General features: G+C 44.0%; 1 protein-coding gene across 1 annotated transcript in view; it reads left to right on the top strand.

Moving 5' to 3' along the window:
• The first annotated feature begins 7,217 nt into the window (after positions 1–7,217).
• The window catches only part of Glg1 (golgi glycoprotein 1), a 110,165-nt gene continuing 100,821 nt past the window's right edge, over positions 7,218–16,561 (top strand). Inside the window, exon 1 of the mRNA XM_021169326.2 lies at positions 7,218–7,648. Coding sequence (XP_021024985.1) covers positions 7,232–7,648 — 417 coding nt within the window. The 5' untranslated portion in view covers positions 7,218–7,231. The remainder of the gene's footprint in view (positions 7,649–16,561) is intronic.

Below are 16,561 nucleotides of genomic sequence, written 5' to 3'. Positions count from 1 at the left end.
GGAAAAAACAAAACAAAACAAAAAATCCTAATGAAATTGAGGCCAGACATGCCAGCATCTATAGGCTGAGCAGAAGGATCTCAAGGCCTTCCAGCTCCTACGTATGGGCTCACAATGGCTAATGTGTCTGACACTGAAGAATGCTACTAACAAGCTTAAAAGTTATGATTATAATACTCATGCTATGTTATCTCAATATTCTGAAATTCCCCTGTTCACCACCCCTCCACCTCCCCACTTTACCTTACTCAGGACCAATCAGCTTAAAGGTTAATACTGATAATACTTTGCTTAGTAAACCAACTGCCCACCTCCTTGCCCTTTAAATTTTTGAACCTGGTTTTTCCTACAAAAATACCCTGAGGGCAGACTAGTACCACAACTAGGCTCCTGAAGTCCTTTTGTGATCCTGGATGTCCAGTATCAGTTCATGCGTTCAATAAACTATTCTTGCTTAACTGAGGTCAGTGTTTGAGTGGCGATTACTGAATCCTAACAGTTGTAATTAGAGGTTTTGGGCATCCTGGCTGCCTAGGTTTGTTAGGGTCCAGAAATCACCCCACAAACCACACAAACACCAATCTTAGGCAGACTGGGATAAAACTATCCCAGTTTATTAAACACCTACCCCAAAACTGATTGATCAGGGACACAGTTTCAGAGTTGGGAGCTGGAAGCTGCTGTGACCACGGACATTGTCCAGGGTCAGTTTATATGGGGAAGGCCCACAATGAACTCATAAGCAGATACAGGGGCTATAGGGTGGTATGCCCTTTTCCACTTTTTTTAGTCATTCAGACATAACAGTTCAACTTGCCCCCTCTCTTGCTTGGCCCTGAGAGGCGTCTTTGGCTGGAGAATTTCCAAGTACAGTCCTCAAAACATAACAAACCTCTGAGCATAACAGAATGTATGATCAACTTGACTTGCTCTGAGCCAAACTGTTTTTCTGTGTCTCTAGCTAAGCTGCTTTCTGTGTCTGCAATATAGGATGGCAGACAGGCCTGAAGTAAAATGGCTACAGTTCTGCCAGGGAAGTCATACCAGGGAAGCAGGCTTCAATATGTTATGTAGTAAGAACCTGTCTCGAAAAATAATAAAACTAATGCTGTATCTTCAAGGTCTTCCTGATGTTTATAGGCACGACTGTGTGACTTGAAAGCCATCAGTGTTGGACTGATGACTGAAGATAGCTCTGACCTATGCTGGTGGAGGTGGTCTGATGGATAACCGAAGGCATTCTCTCTTTTGTTTCCTGGTTTTCTGATACTACGCTTCTCTGTGTAGCCCTGGCTATCTTGGATCTGTAGACCAGACTGGTATGGAACAGAGATCTGCCTGCCTCTGCCTTGAGTGGTGGAATTAAAGGCATGCACCACCACCACCTAACAGCTCATGGCTTCTTTCATATGTGATCTAAAAGGTTGGTTGTTCAAGACCAGGTAAAAGTGTCCATCTGCAATTCCAGAATTCCAGGGCTTGTGAGGCGGAGGCAGGAGGATTAAGGAGTTCCGTGTCACCTTACTACATACTGAGTTTGGGGCAAGCCTGGGCTACATGAGACCCTGTCTCAAACAAAACAAAACAAGACAAAACAAAACATCCCCACCACCATCACCCTGCCAAAGGATAAATTAAATCTCAAGAACTGGTCGTACCCAGAAACAGTTGGGAAACAATGACACTGAGATGGAAAGAAGTAGGCACAGAATCTAAACCAATGAAGATCTGGGACCCGAGTTACCCAAGTGGCCTTGACCCCATTTCCTCTCCCAAAGGGGATGCCCTAACTGGTAAGATAATGTGAATGCACTTCAAATCACGAGGCAAATATGCTTTTCCTTCAACTCCCCCTCTTAGTGCCAAAAAAAAAAACATCGGATACTAACTTTTGATTTCCCCATAAGAGGAATTACAGTTAGGTGTGGCGGAGGCTCATGCCTGCAATTCCAACTCCTGAGGTGAAGGCAGAATGATCAGTTCAAAGTCATTTTTAATGACAGCCTGGGGTGTAGCCAGGCAGAGGTGGCATGCCCCTTTAATCCCAGCACTCGAGGGGCAGAGGCAGATGGAACTCTGAGTTTAAGGGCAACCTGATCTATGTACTGGGTTCCAGACCAGCCGGAGCTACACTCTGAAAAACAAAACTTCCCACAAAAACAAATGAACCTACCACCAGCACAACAACACAACACACACACACACATGCATGCACACAAGCATGCACGTGTGCACACAAGAACAACGCACTCCAAATGTTTCTCTTTCAGAATGAATAACCTTGATCTCACTGGGGAATGTGTTGAGCTTTATAATGGCTGATCTATTGTAGTCTTGCCCTTTAATCCAGGGCAAGGTCCTTCTTAGAGTGCCAGTCTTTTACTTCAGGGTTCTGCCTTTCTGAGAAGTGTTTACCCAAGGCTACTCTGTCTCAGCATGGTTTAAACCTTAAGGTCAATCTACTTCTTCGGCCCTTTAAAGCTGCTGAAAGCTCCATTCAGTTTATTACCCCCTGGCTGTTGTTTTCTGGGGGAATTGGGATCCTTGCTCTATACCCGCAGTCTTACAAGTCAGCCTGTGACCTAGGGGGAAATGCATTCAGAGATTTTTTTTTTTAGCTCTTTTCTGTGATTTTCCTTCACTAGAAAATCATTGTTTGTTTGTTTGGGTTTTTTTTTTTTTTTTTGGTGTGGTGGTGGGGGAAGTATGTTTGTTTGTTTTGTCTTGTTTGTTGTTGTGCAACAATCTGGAAGATGTGAAGATATTCTAGAGAGACATATGTCCCTTCTTTAAGCCTTCAGACTTTTTTTTTGATTGGTTGGTTGTTTTTTTGTTTTTTCGAGACAGGGTTTCTCTGTATAGCCCTGGCTGTCCTGGAACTCACTTTGTAGACCAGGCTGGTCTCGAACTCAGAAATCTGCCTGCCTCTGCCTCCCGAGTGCTGGGATTAAAGGCGTGTGCCACCATGCCCGGCTTCTCCTGTGTGTTTTTAACTCAATAAAAATATTATTTTCGGGCTGGTGAGATGGCTCAGCGGGTAAGAGCACTGACTGCTCTTCCAAAGGTCCTGAGTTCAAATCCCAGCAGCCACATGGTGGCTCACAACCATCCGTAATGAGATCTGACGCCCTCTTCTGGTGTGTTTGAAGACAGCTACAGTGTATTTACATATAATAAATAAATAAATCTTTAAAAAATATTACTTTCTACATGGACTGTCTCCTGATGAACTGTCACAGTGTTGAGAATCCGCTCCAAAGGTACATCCTTTAACTTACAGCCCTCTTATTCCCCACTTGGGCTGTTGCTTTCTTTAACTTTCTAGACACCTGTAAGAGCTGAGCCATGTCCAGTTCTCTGGTTTTCCCATCTCTCCCGCTCATTACAGACAGGTTGCCTAGCCTAGTTTTGAATCTGCAGTCATCTAGCCTTAGCTGGGACCCGTGCTTCCAAACATAGTTCTTCCTCATAGATGCGAATTTCCATCTCCTCAGAGTCTTGAACTTAAATTTTGTTTTGTTTGTTTGTTTGTTTGTCTTCTCTTTTGGGTTTTCAAGACAGGGTTTTTCTGGGTAGCCCTGGCTGTCTTAGAACTCTCTCTGTAGACCAGGCTGGCCTAATTCTTAGAAATCTGCCTGCTTCTGCCTCCTGAGTGCTGGAATTCAAGGCTTAGTGATGTGTACTTCCACGTGCCACGATCTTACATCTTTAAACAGCCCTCTTGTTTATCTCTCACATATGCCAGATCTTAACCAATGCCCGCAATAGTTTAAACACGTTCATCAGCAGGTGGGTAGGTTAGTTTGCATCCCTACTAGTTGCTACTAGTTGGCAACTAGAGAGGCTAAGGCAGGAGTATCTGGAGACCAAGACCGGTTGGGGCCAGCCTGCTCTGTGTATTGAGGCCTTGGTTTTTATAAACCCAAGACAAACAAAAATGGTCAACAGATTCCTACTGAATAAATAAATTAGGGAAGCAGGAATCTTAACACAGTACAACGAGTAAATATCTCCTACTTCTGATAGAGGTCGTGTATTTTATTAAGTCTAGGGGCTAAACGCAGGGCCTTAGACATGTTGGGCATATGCTAGAACATTGAGCTACATGCCTAGGTTCTGAGTGTGTGTGTGTGTGTGCTGACTGACAGATAGAACTTGCAGCGTTTCTCTTTTTCTCTTGTTCCTCTCTTCCCAAGCTCCCAAGTGCTAGAATCACTGGGAATCATGCGCGACCATGCCTGGCCTGACGTAGTGTAGCTACATCAATGTAGCTAAGTCAATGAGGCTGGAAGACTTGAGTAAAACCAATCATTTCTCTACCAGTGTGAGGCTATGCCTTCTGTAAGGTTTGGCTCTGTGGAGCACAGCCTGAGCTGGCTAGGTTCCCAGATTTCTCAGTATCTTGTTTCTTGGTCACTGAGACTTCAAGATAGATTTATCCTCATCCCTATCACTAAAGACCATCTGTGGCATGGTGTAGGATTTGCTCAGAGAGATAGGCAACTGCTGCTGTCTCAGAGCCGATTGTCAACTGTGAGCCTTAGACTGGCTTAAAATAGTCTGAACACTGGCCCTTCGTGACCTCATGGGCTTGTGGCGGTGTGGTTGTTTGAGACTTATCTATGGACTGTGTATATTTAGTCCACTCTGAGCTACTTTTGTCCATGACTAAGTTTAACAGAAATCTCAAGATAATTTTGTGGTAGTAACAAGGGCAAGTGCTGGTGGAAATGCCAACATACGTCTATTCTTAGAGACACAGACCAGGGCCAATCATAGTGGGCAGTTGGAACCTTCTCATGGGTTCCTTTTCTGGTGGCTAAGCCCCTATTCAACTCTCTCGGTTCCAGTCTAGTTAGTATGTATGTAACCCTGTCAGGCTGGCATCAAATTCACAGAGACTCATCTGCCTAAGCTTCTGTCTTCAGACATACCAGAAGAGGGAGTCAAATCTGGTTATGGATGGTTGTGAGCCACCATATAGTAGCTGGGATTTGAACTCAGGACTTTCAAAAGAGCAGTCAGTGCTCTTACCCACTGAGCCATCTCTCCAGCTCCCTGCCTCAGCTTCTTGAATGCTGGGATTAAAGTCATGCTCCATCACATCTCTTTTGTTTGTTTTGCTTTAAAAACATTTTATTGGCCGGATTGATGGTGGTGCATGTCTTTAATCCAAGCATGAAGGAGGCAGAGGCAAGCTGATCTTGGTAAATTCATTGAGGCCAGCCTGGTCTACAGAGTGAGTTCCAGGGAAGCCAGGGCTACACAGTGAGATGCTATTTTGAAAAACAAATCAGAGAGAGAGAGAGAGAGAGAGAGAGAGAGAGAGAAGAAGAAGAAGAAGAAGAAGAAGAAGAAGAAGAAGAAGAAGAAGAAGAAGAAGAAGAAGAAGAAAAGAAAATGATTTATTTTTATGTCTTGCCTGCATAACTGTTTGTGTACCATGTGCATGCAGTGCCCAGAGATACCAGAAGAGGGCAGTGGAACCCTTGGGATTGCAGTCACTGATGGTTTTTATTTCCCATGTGGGTGCTGGGGATCAAATTCAAGTCCTTTGGAAGAGCGATCTTCCCAGCTCTCCATCCTTTTGTTTCCCTGTGTTTTTAAATGGTCAGAAAATACTGACCAGTAGAGATTTTTGTCTCAAGTTGTCTTCATTTACCACCAACATGCTGAATGGCCAGAGTGGGATAGAAGTGTCCCAGAGTGGTGAGAAGACTCAAGGATTCTAGTTGGAAACTGACTGCAGACTGGCAGAGTTCATTTAATCTCTTGGTACGGAACCATTAATATCTGCCCTCTGTACAAAGTTTTTCTCAATTGAATTAGAACCTAACCTTTGTCATGCTGGCTTAGTTGACACCTTGTGTGAAGCCAAGTGTGACGCTCTCAACCCGAGGAGGGGTCACTAGTGTGTAGTAAAGCAATGTTGAAGATATTGCATACAGGTCAGCAATACAATTTGCTGACACAGGCTGGACCTGTGGTTCACAGGAGGCTGAGGCAGGGTGTGTGTGTGTGTGTGTGTGTGTGTGGGGGTGTCTCTGTGAGTTGGAGAGCAGCCTGGTCTATCTACATAGTGAGTTTCGGGTCAGCCAGGGGCCAACAGTGAGACTGTTTCAAAAAATGGAAGTAGGTGGAGTCTAAGTCCTGTTTTTTGTTTGTTTGTTTTGATTTATTTATTGTTATAGGTAAGTGCACTGTAGCTGTCTTCAGACACACCAGAAGAGGGCATCAGATCTCATTGCATATAGTTGTGAGCCACCAAGTGGTTGATGGAATTTGAACTCAGGACCTTCGGAAGAGCAGTCAGTGCTCTTACCAGCTGAGCCATCTTGCCAGTCCCTAAGTCCTGGTTCTTAAAGAAGATGTCCAAGAAAAGGCCCTCATGTTTAATATTGACTATAACTTTTGGGACTTGAAGTTACAGGCCAGGTAGTTTCCTTGATTTTGTTACTTTTTTTTTTTTTTCTTCTCGAAACAGTCTTACCGTTGGCTTCAACCTTCCAATGCTTTCACCTCCTGAAAGCTACGATCACAGGCATATGCCACCACACCCGGGTTATGAGATGAAGGGAATCAAATCCATGTCTTTGTGCACTCTACCAACTGACCCCTACACCCCCAGCCTCTCCCTGTTTTTATTCTAAAAGTTCACAGTTTTACTTTACATTTGAGCGATCATCTAGAAGGCCCATGAGCAAGGATTATAACCTATGTACGCTTAACATTCATCGAATTGCCGCCTGCTTCTCTAAGAAATACTGGTCAGACACAAAATGAGGCTCTCAGATACCGGAATACATTCGGTTTTGAAGTTCATCTACACACACACACACAAAGTTTTTAACCCTTCCTCCTCCACCCACCGTGAGTCACCGAACCGGCGAAATATTCCACCGGCCATCTTAGTTGTGTCAGCCCAAATTCACTTCTCTTTTCTTTTTCTTTTCCGTGTCTACAATCGAGAGATTTATACCACGGTGCCCCTACGCAGGTTTTCTCAGCAGCTCCAACAGTTCCTCCGGGAAGGCTATCCACTTTCCCGCCAGCCGGGTCCAGGGCGTGGGCCCTTCCTTCGCAGCGCAACCTCCGCTGCTATTCACTCCGCCGCGGACTCCCGGGTCTACCGCCCGCTGGGGAGGAGCCACGCCAGCCCACGCCCGCGGCTCCGCCCCCTCATTTAAATACACGTCGCCGGCGGGTGCGTCGAGCTCGCCGCGAACCCAAGATGGCGGTGTGTGGACGTGTACGGGGGATGTTCCGCTTGTCGGCGGCGTTGCCGTTGCTGCTGCTCGCGGCAGCAGGGGCCCAGAACGGCCACGGTCAGGGCCAGGGTCCGGGGGCCAACTTTGGGCCCTTCCCGGGGCAAGGTGGAGGCGGCAGCCCGGCCGGGCAACAGCAGCCTCAGTTATCGCAGCAACAGCAGCAGCAGCAGCCGCCGCCTCAGCAGCAACAGCAGCAGCAGTCGCTTTTCCCGGCGGGCGGGCTCCCGGCCCGGCGGGGCGGAGCGGGGCCCGGTGGGACTGGCGGAGGCTGGAAGCTGGCGGAGGAAGAGTCCTGCCGGGAGGACGTGACCCGTGTGTGCCCCAAACACACCTGGAGCAACAACCTGGCGGTGCTCGAGTGCCTGCAGGACGTGAGGGAGGTGAGGAGGTGGGCCGAGCCTGGGGAGGAGGGCCGAGCCTGGTGCGGGCCGGAGGGTGTCGCCGGCCTGGAAGCCGCGGATGCCGGGCTGCAGCAGCAGCTTCCCTCTGCTCTTTTCCTTCAGGGCTGTGCTCGCGCCTCTCTCTTTCCTGCCCCTCACTCCCGGGTGCGTTCGGGCAAGCGGATCCCACCCCGATCCTTCCTCCCCCGGTCCCCTAGTTCGCTCCCTGTCGTCGCGGTGTTCTGGGATCAGGACCTCGGCTCACGGCCTCAGTAGGCGAAGGCCTAAGGAGCGTGTTTTCTGTTTGCGCTCCTGTCTTTTGTGTGATGCTCTATGCAGAGCGGTTCCTCGCCGGAAAACCAGTTTAGGATTTGTTTGCTATCCGTTTCGACCTCGCCAGTTTGTAGCAATGGATTTCAACGTGAAAGAAAAAAAAAAAAAAAAGATCGGTATATTTAAACTGCTAAGGATCGATCTGCTGTTTATTTAGCAGTAGGCACTTGGTGAGCTAACCTGGGTTCTCTTCTGCTGTGAATGTAGTCAAGAGCCGAATTTACTGTTTCTACCACATTCTTTTTTAATTGGTAAATCTTTACTATTTACCTGGTGCTGAAACTAATTATGCTTTTTTTTTTTTTTTTGTCTTCACTTCCTGTGGTCAGTTTGTAAAGGACCTCATTTTTTAGGCTGTTTCTTCATGTCCCTTGGAACCCTATAAAATCTGAGAAAGTTGCAGGCAGCATTTGATGCTATATAATAAATATAAGGTGTTTGTGGTCTGTAGTGGTGTCTTTCTGAAGTCTTAAGATAGTTGTTTTTGAGACCGGATCTGCTTGTAGCCCAGGTTGGCCGCCTATGAGAGGCATCCTTCCGCATCTGACTGAACCACTTCACCTAGTTTGAAATAATTTTAACAGTACCTTAGTGAGTTCTTCTAGAGCTTATATTACTTGGTGTGCTCCAGTTAAAAAACATTGACAACTTCTTTTCTATATTTGATGCTGCAGACGTGAGCATATTGGTAGAAATATTTGTTTCCAAAGGTTTAGATAAACAAGATTACTCCCAAAGGCTGGCAAGTAGAAAATTGCTATTTGGCCATCTCATTTGGAATACTGTATCTTCAGGATTGTTCAAGGCCATGAGGTGACCACTGGTTTATAGACATTTGCTAGTCTTGTTTTAGTGTTATACAAAGGTAAGGCCCTTTTTTTATGGCACATCCTGTTAATTCTGGAACTTGAGAGGAAGAGGCTGGCAGATCTCTTTCTGAATTTGAGACTATAGTCTAGTCAAAGTAGAGAGTTCCAGACCAGCCAGGGTAACAATAGGACTTAAAAAAAAAAAAAAAAACCAACAAAGTCATAAGAGGAAAAGACATACAAAATCAAGAGCCAGAAAGTTTCCAGAGCTACCAGAAATGTGGAACCTTACATGGGTCTCATGTATAGCTTGAAGATTGGATAGATATAGCCAGTAGTCTTTTTTTTTTTTTTTCCAGACAGGGTTTCTCTGTGTGGCCCTGGCTGCTGTCCTGGAATTCACTCAGTAGACCAGTCCTTGAACTCAGAAATCCACCTGCCTCTGCCTCCCAAGTGCTGGGATTAAAGGCGTGCACCACCACTGCCCGGCACAGCCAATAGTCATAACTGTTAAACTTTTTGGAATTTTCTATTTGATTTTTGAGGATACTTACTAGATGTTGTTTCCTTAAGGTGAGATCGTCCCATCTGTTAGTAGACACATTGTTACTGTATTGTTGTAGAAATCGGATATTATTAGGGGAAAGTGGCAAAAAAGAAGTCCAGTTGAAGGAGTGCCTAAAGCTGTGTACATTATGAACACCTATATACCTTTCCTTAGAGGACCACTGAATGGTCTTCTGTCATGCATGTAGTGGCCCTCTCCGTCCATAAAGAACAGACTTGTCTAATTTTGGAGTCTTTAACTTAGTGGTACCATTTTTTTCCCTCTTAGATTAGTTTGCATAAAGAAAAGTACACTCAGCTGAAAATGTAGTCACTGGTCTACCATTGGTCTCAAAATTACCAATTCCCAGCAAGGATATTTCAGTAAACTCTTTCTTTCTTTCTCTTTCTTTCTTCCTTTCATGTATGTGAGTACACAGTTGTTGTTTCAGACACACCAGAAGAGGGCATCTGATCCCCATTACAGATGGTTGTGAGCCACCATGTGGTTGGTGGGAATCGAACTCAGGACCTCTGGAAGAGCAGTCAGTGCTCTTAACCACTGAGCCATCTCTCCAGCCCCGTAAACTCACTTTCTTTTGTCAGGGTCATATATAAACTGATGGTTGGTAGCTATGTTTCTATTTTCTTTGTGATGTTCTAGAGTACCTAGTTCAGTGCTGGAACTGGAGAATATTGTTAGCTGCTTTAGGATGAGTGAATTGATGGGTGTGCTTTTATATTCCTTGGAGGGGAGTGACGTGTAAATTGGAGACCCACTGTTGGAAGGAAGGAGCTGAATATTCAAGTTGTTTTGTCTTTGTTTTCCAAGACCAACACAGGATTTCTCTGTGTAGCTCTGGCTTTCCTGCAGTCCAGTTTGGCCTCAAACTCAAGAGATCTGCCTGCCTCTGCTTCCCAAGTGCTGGAAATAAAGGCGTGCTGCCTGACCTGCCCACCCTCCCTCCTCCTCCTCCTCCTCCTCTTCTTCCTCCTTCTCTCTCCCCACCCCCTCAAAAAAGAGGTCTGCACAGGCCTCACTCTGTAGCCCTGGACTTTTTTCTGTATCCACCAACCTGGCTTTAACCTGCTTCTTTCTCTTGAATACTGGAACTAAAAGCTTTGCTACAAGTTTAGAATTCAAGGTTCTCTCTAGTGTGGTCCAAAATTATCTAGTTCACTTACAGGATTTATTGGAGCACAGTTTTACCTTTAAGTAATATCAGTTGGTATTTAACTCAGTTCATCTAATGTGTCATCTGCCAACAGACTCAACATCTGAGGCTATGCCTTAGTAAAACTCATGTCAACTATAGATTAACTCATCACAGCTTTACTGAATGAAGGTAGTCTGACCATTATGTAGGTCATTCCTTTGGACCCCTCTGATGAGACATACTTTTTTTTTTTAAGATTTATTTATTTATTATATGTAAGTACATTGTAGCTGACTTCAGAAACTCCAGAAGAGGGCGCCAGATCTCGTTGCGGATGGTTGTGAGCCACCATGTGGTTGCTGGGATTTGAACTCCAGACCTTCGGAAGAGCAGTCGGGTGCTCTTACCCACTGAGCCATCTCACCAGCCCCGAGACATACTTTTTTGAGACAGGGTTTCTTTGTGTACCCTTGGCTGTCCTGGAACTCAATCTGTAGACTAGGCTGGTCTGGAACTTGAACTCCATAAAGATTTATCTGCTTCTGCCTCTCAAGTGCTAGGATTAAAGGCACATGTCAGGGCTGGAGAGATGGCTCAGTGGTTTAAGAGCACTGGCTGTTCTTTCAGGGGACCTGAGTTCAGTTCCCAGCATCCATATGGCAGTTCACAACTGTCTGTAACTTCTAATCCAGGGAATTTGGTATAATGCAAGCAAAACACTGATGTACATTAAAAAAAAAAAAAAAAAAAAAGTGTACACTACCACTACCCAGCCTGAGTCAGGCTTTTTAAAGGACCCAATGTAGGCTACAGGCCCACTCTGTTTTTTGTTTGTTTGATTGTGTGTATAGGTATTTTGCCGTCATGTATGTCTGCTTCAAAGGTGTCCAGTATCACAGTATCCACACAGCATCCAGTCCCCTGAAACTGGAATTTCAGATGGTTGTGAACCACCACGTGGAACCTGGGACTGAAACTAAAGTCATCTATAAGAGCAGCAAGTGTGCAGAGCCATCCCTCGAGCCCCTTACCCACTTCTTTGTTGTTGTTGTTGTGTTTTGTTTTGTTTTTTGAGGCAGGATTTCTCTATGTAGCATCAGTTGTCCTAGAACTAGCTTTGTAGACCAGGCTGGCCTCAGGATCTGTCCTAAACCCACTCTGAAGTAGTAGATGGTAGAGTATTAACAGCAGAGGAGGGTCACATACTTGTTCATGTTTGTTGTATGTGTGTCACTCCCCTGCTATTTTTCTAGGATAGTGTTGGGAGACTGATATATTTTAAAGCATACACCAGATGTCATTTTATTTACAAGTACTTCAGTGTGTGTCTGAGATGCTTAAAAATATTTCTTAGTATTTTCTATGAATATAATAATCTCAAAAATTGTGAGCCACTACCTAAACCTTTGTATAGAGAAAATACTTTGTGTTTATTTAAGGTGGACTGTTTTATACAAGAATCAGGAAAAAAAAAAACTCAGCATTACAAACTTCTTTTTTTTTTTTTTTTTGAGACAGGATCTAATTGTGTAATTCTGGCTGGCCTGTAACTCACTATATAGATCAGGTTAGCTTCAAACTCAGAGGTCTGCCTGCTTCTGCCTCCCAAATAGTGGGATTAAAGGCATGTACCACGCCCCTGGCTATTAACTGACTTTCTTTCTTTCTTTTTTTGAAAGATGTATTGTATTTAAGTACGCTGTAGCTGTCTTCAGACACACCAGAAGAGGGCGTCAGATTTCATTACAGATGGCTGTGAGCCACCATGTGGTGGCTGGGGTTTGAACTCAGGACCTTAGGAGAGCAGTCAGTGCTCTTAACCACTGGGCCATCTATCCAGCCCCTAAACCCAACTTTCAAAGTTAGTAGGTGAGCATTTTTGATAACTTTGTTACAGTGCTGGGGATTGAGCCCGGGGTCAGCCAAGCACACACCACTGTGCTGTATTTCTCATCCTCATTTTACCTCTTCTTTGGAATTTTGAGACAGGGTCTCAATAAATTCCCAGACCCAGCTGTTACTCTGCTCCCCTCCCCTCCCCTCCCCTTCCCTCCCTCCTTTTCTTTTCTTTTCCTAGACAGGCTTTCTTTGTGCACTTGTGGTTTTCCTAGAACTTGCTCTGTAGACTAAACTGGCCTGGAATTTAGAGATCCACCTGCCTCTCCCTCCTGAGTGCTGGATTAAAGGTGTGTGCCACCACCTCCCAGCTGCTACTCTGTTCTTAACCATTAACTGGACTTTACCTGAGAGAATAGACACACTCTTTGTTATCTAATTAATACTCGTGATAGTCCTGTGAGCTGAGTACTGTTGTTTTACTTTCTTAATGAGGAATAGGCTCCAACAGGTAGTGTTTTCTTATGTCTGGTGAGGCTGATGTTTATCAAGCCCTCTGACTTAGAGAGGGAATCGTTTACTCTTCATGTTACTGTTTGCAGCTAGGGAGATTACTATGTGGCTGTTGAAGATGCTGCATGTGTATAAATAGATACAAGTAGGAAGGGATGGCTAGCACCAGAAGCTCCTTTCTTCAATATCAAAAACAATTAAATAGTAGCAGCTTCTGTGAGCTGAAACAGTGCTGGTTGTTTGTCCAGCAATATCAGGTAATGCTAATTTAATTACTGTTCTGGGTCTCTCGTGAACAGAATTTCTGTGTAATGCAGTGGATCTAAAATCCCACCTCACATGAACCAGAATTTTTATTATTGAAATAGAATTGGTTATATTTTCCTGTTATTTGAATTAGCTCCCTGAACCGCACAAAAAGTGAATTGGGCCATAATAGTATGACCATTAACTTTGTGTGCCTGCCTGCCTATGTATTTATCTATCTGTCTATCCATCCATCCATTCATCCACCCACCTACCCACCTACCTGTTGTGTTTGATGTATGTGTATATATATACCTGCAACATTGGATGTCTTTTCCTAACACTCTCCCACCTTTGTAAAAAATGTTTTCTTTTAGATTTACTTACTTTTATTTTGTGTAGATGAGTGTTTTGCCTGCATTTATGAATGTGTATTGTGTAGATGCCTGCTGCCCAGAGAGGTCAGAAGAGGGAATCAGTCCCCTAGAACTGGAGTTGCGAGCTACCACATGATTGCTGAAACCTGAACTAAACAAGAGCTCTTAGCCTCTGAGGCATCTCTCTCTCTAGCCCTATTATTTATTTATTTATTTATTTAATCTTACCTTTCTAAAAGATGTAGTAGTCAGAGCTTTAATTCTTTTCTTTTTCTTTCTTTTCTTTCCCTTTTTTTTTTTTTAAGATTTATTTATTATATATAAGTACAATGTAGCTGACTTCAGACACACCAGCAGAGGGCATCAGATCTCATTATGGGTGGTTGTGAGCCACCATGTGGTTGCTGGGATTTGAACTCATGACCTTCGGAAGAGCAAGTCAGTGCTCTTAACCACTGAGCCATCTCGCCAGCCCTCCTATTATTTATTTTTAAATAATTTATTTTTCCTTTAATCCTAGAATTCAGGCGGCAGAGGGAGGGAGACCTTTGTGAGTTCAAGGCCAACTGTTCTACATATTGAGCTCCATGCCAATCAAGCTTGGCTCAAATCTTCCCAATCCCCCAAAATTATTTATTTATTTATTTATTTATTTATTTTGTGTGTGTGTGTATGTTTTTGAGACAGTGTCTCTCTGTGTAGCCCTAGCTGTCCTGGAACGCACTCTGTAGTCTCAAACTCAAAGATCTGCTGCTTCTGCCACCCAAGTGCTAGGATTGAAGGCATGAGCCACCACTGTCTGTCCAAAAACAATATTTTAATTATGTATGTGTCTGTATTTAGATATTTGCACATGAGTGTTTGCCTGAGAAGGCCAGAGATAAAGAATCCCCTGAAGTTGGAGTTACAGACAGTTTTGAGTCATCAAAAAAGTGAGTGATGGGAACTAGATTGGAGTCCTCTGGAAGAGCAGTAAGTGCTCTTATCCAGAGAGCCCTATCTTCAGCATTCCACTGTTCTTTATTTTGCTTTGTTTTATTGAGACAGGGTCTTTTATAAACTTGACTACCCTAGAATTTTCTTTCCTTCTTTTCTCCTTTTTTTCTTTCACTTTTCCTTTCTTTCCTTTTTTTTTTTTTTTTTTTTCCGTTGTTGGTTGTTGTTGTTGTTTTGAGACAGGATTCCTTTGAGTAGCCTTGGCTGCCCTAGAACTAGTTCTAGACCAGACTGCTCTCTAACTTACAGAGAGATCTTCCTGAGTGCTGGAACTAAGGGCATGTACCACAGTGCCCAGTGAATTGCAGATAGCCACGACTATACACAGAGAGACCCTGTCTTGAAAACAACAACAGTAAATTAAAAAGAAATTATTTTATGTGCATTGGTGCTTTGCACATAAAATTGGAACTGGAGGTACAGATAGTTGTGAGCTGCCATGTGGGGGCTGGGAATTGAACCCGGGTTCTCGGAAGAGCAGCCAGTGCTTTCAACCACTGAGCCATCTGACTCCAGCCCCCTAGAACTTGCTATGTAGACTAAGCTGGGCTAGGACTCGGAGATGCACCTGCCTTTGCTGAGATTAGAGGTGTTCATTACCACCCCCATCCTGCTCCACCTCACTTTTTGAGACAGGTTTTTTTACTGAACCTGGAGCTCACTGATTGGCTAGACCGGCTAGCCAGTATACAGCGATACTGGGAATACAAATTCAGGTCCTTAAGTTTATGTCCTCCTCCCAGTCCTGTTTGTTTTGTTTTGTTTGAGTTGGGATCTCAATAGTCAGGCTGTCCTAGAACTCACAGTGTAGTTACAGTGACCAGAAACTCCGGCAACCTGCTCTCTGCCTCACAACTGCTTTGATTACAGGTAGGAGCAAACACGCCAGGCTTGCTATTAGCTGCTTTTAAGACTGTGGGCAAAACATTTACCACTCTGAGGCTTAATTTATAATTAGTTTCTTCTGTGTTAAGTGAGATTAGAAGGGGGCCTTGGATCCCCTAGAACTGGAGCTACAGTTGCCTGTCAGAAGCAATGTAGGTGCTGGGAACTACTCAGGTTTTCTGCAAAAGCAGCAAGCACTCTTAGAGCAAGCACTCTTAACCCTACAGTCCTGGGAAACGTGTGTGTGTGTGTGTGTGTTTCTATGTGTGTTTCTAGTGTGTGTGTGTGTGTTTCTATGTGTGTTTCTAGGGCTTCCCCTAGGTAAGTTCTTTATGACTGATCCCCAACTCTGAAGATTTTTCTGTCTAAGTTTTTTACCTTTTATATTCTGGGTAGGCATATACTGTATGGACTCTAGGATTTACATATGTAATTGTCTCATGATTTCTTGCTCATTCAGAGGGAAAGAGTGGTAGGAATAGCATAGACAGTGGTTAATCTTAGCCTTGTTTTACTTTAGAGTGTAGTAGTTTTGTTAGCGATCATATGGAATTTCTTCTCATGCTAACCCAGTGGTTGGAAGCAATTTAAACACCTAATCAAATCGTTATTGAGCTCCCATTATGTACTTCATTGTGGGAAAACATTAGTTCTCTGAGATACTACCATTGTTCACAGCTTGATAAATGAGACTATGAACAAGAAACAGTTCTAGCAGAGTATTAATAACTTGATGTCTTATAGATACTAAATTCTTTTAGGGCAGTGAAATGAACACAAATCCTGGGTAAAAATTTGGGTCGTACGCAGCCCTGCTACTCCTAGTTTAAAAATCATATTATTTGGGGCTGGAGAGATGGCTCAGCGGTTAAGAGCACTGACTGCTCTTCCAAAGGTCCTAAGTTCAAATCCCAGTAACCACATGGTGGCTCACAACCATCTATAATGGGATGTGATGCTCTCTTCTGGTGTGTCTGAAGATAGCAGTGGTGTACTCATATACATAAAATAAATAAATCTTAAAAAAATCATATTAGCCCAGTAAGGTGGCACATGCCTTTAATCCCTGTACCCTGGAGGCAGAGACAGGTGGATCTCTGAGTTTAAGACCAATTGGATCTACATAGCAAGTTCTAGGACAGCTAGGATTGTTTTGTTTTTTTTTTCTTTTTTCTTTTTTAAAGATTTATTTATTTATTTATTATATGTAAGTAC

Source organism: Mus caroli, chromosome 8 (genome assembly GCF_900094665.2).
Source record: "Mus caroli chromosome 8, CAROLI_EIJ_v1.1, whole genome shotgun sequence".
In the NCBI taxonomy this organism is placed as follows: Eukaryota; Metazoa; Chordata; class Mammalia; order Rodentia; family Muridae; genus Mus; species Mus caroli.
This window is presented reverse-complemented; position numbering and strand designations above follow the sequence as displayed.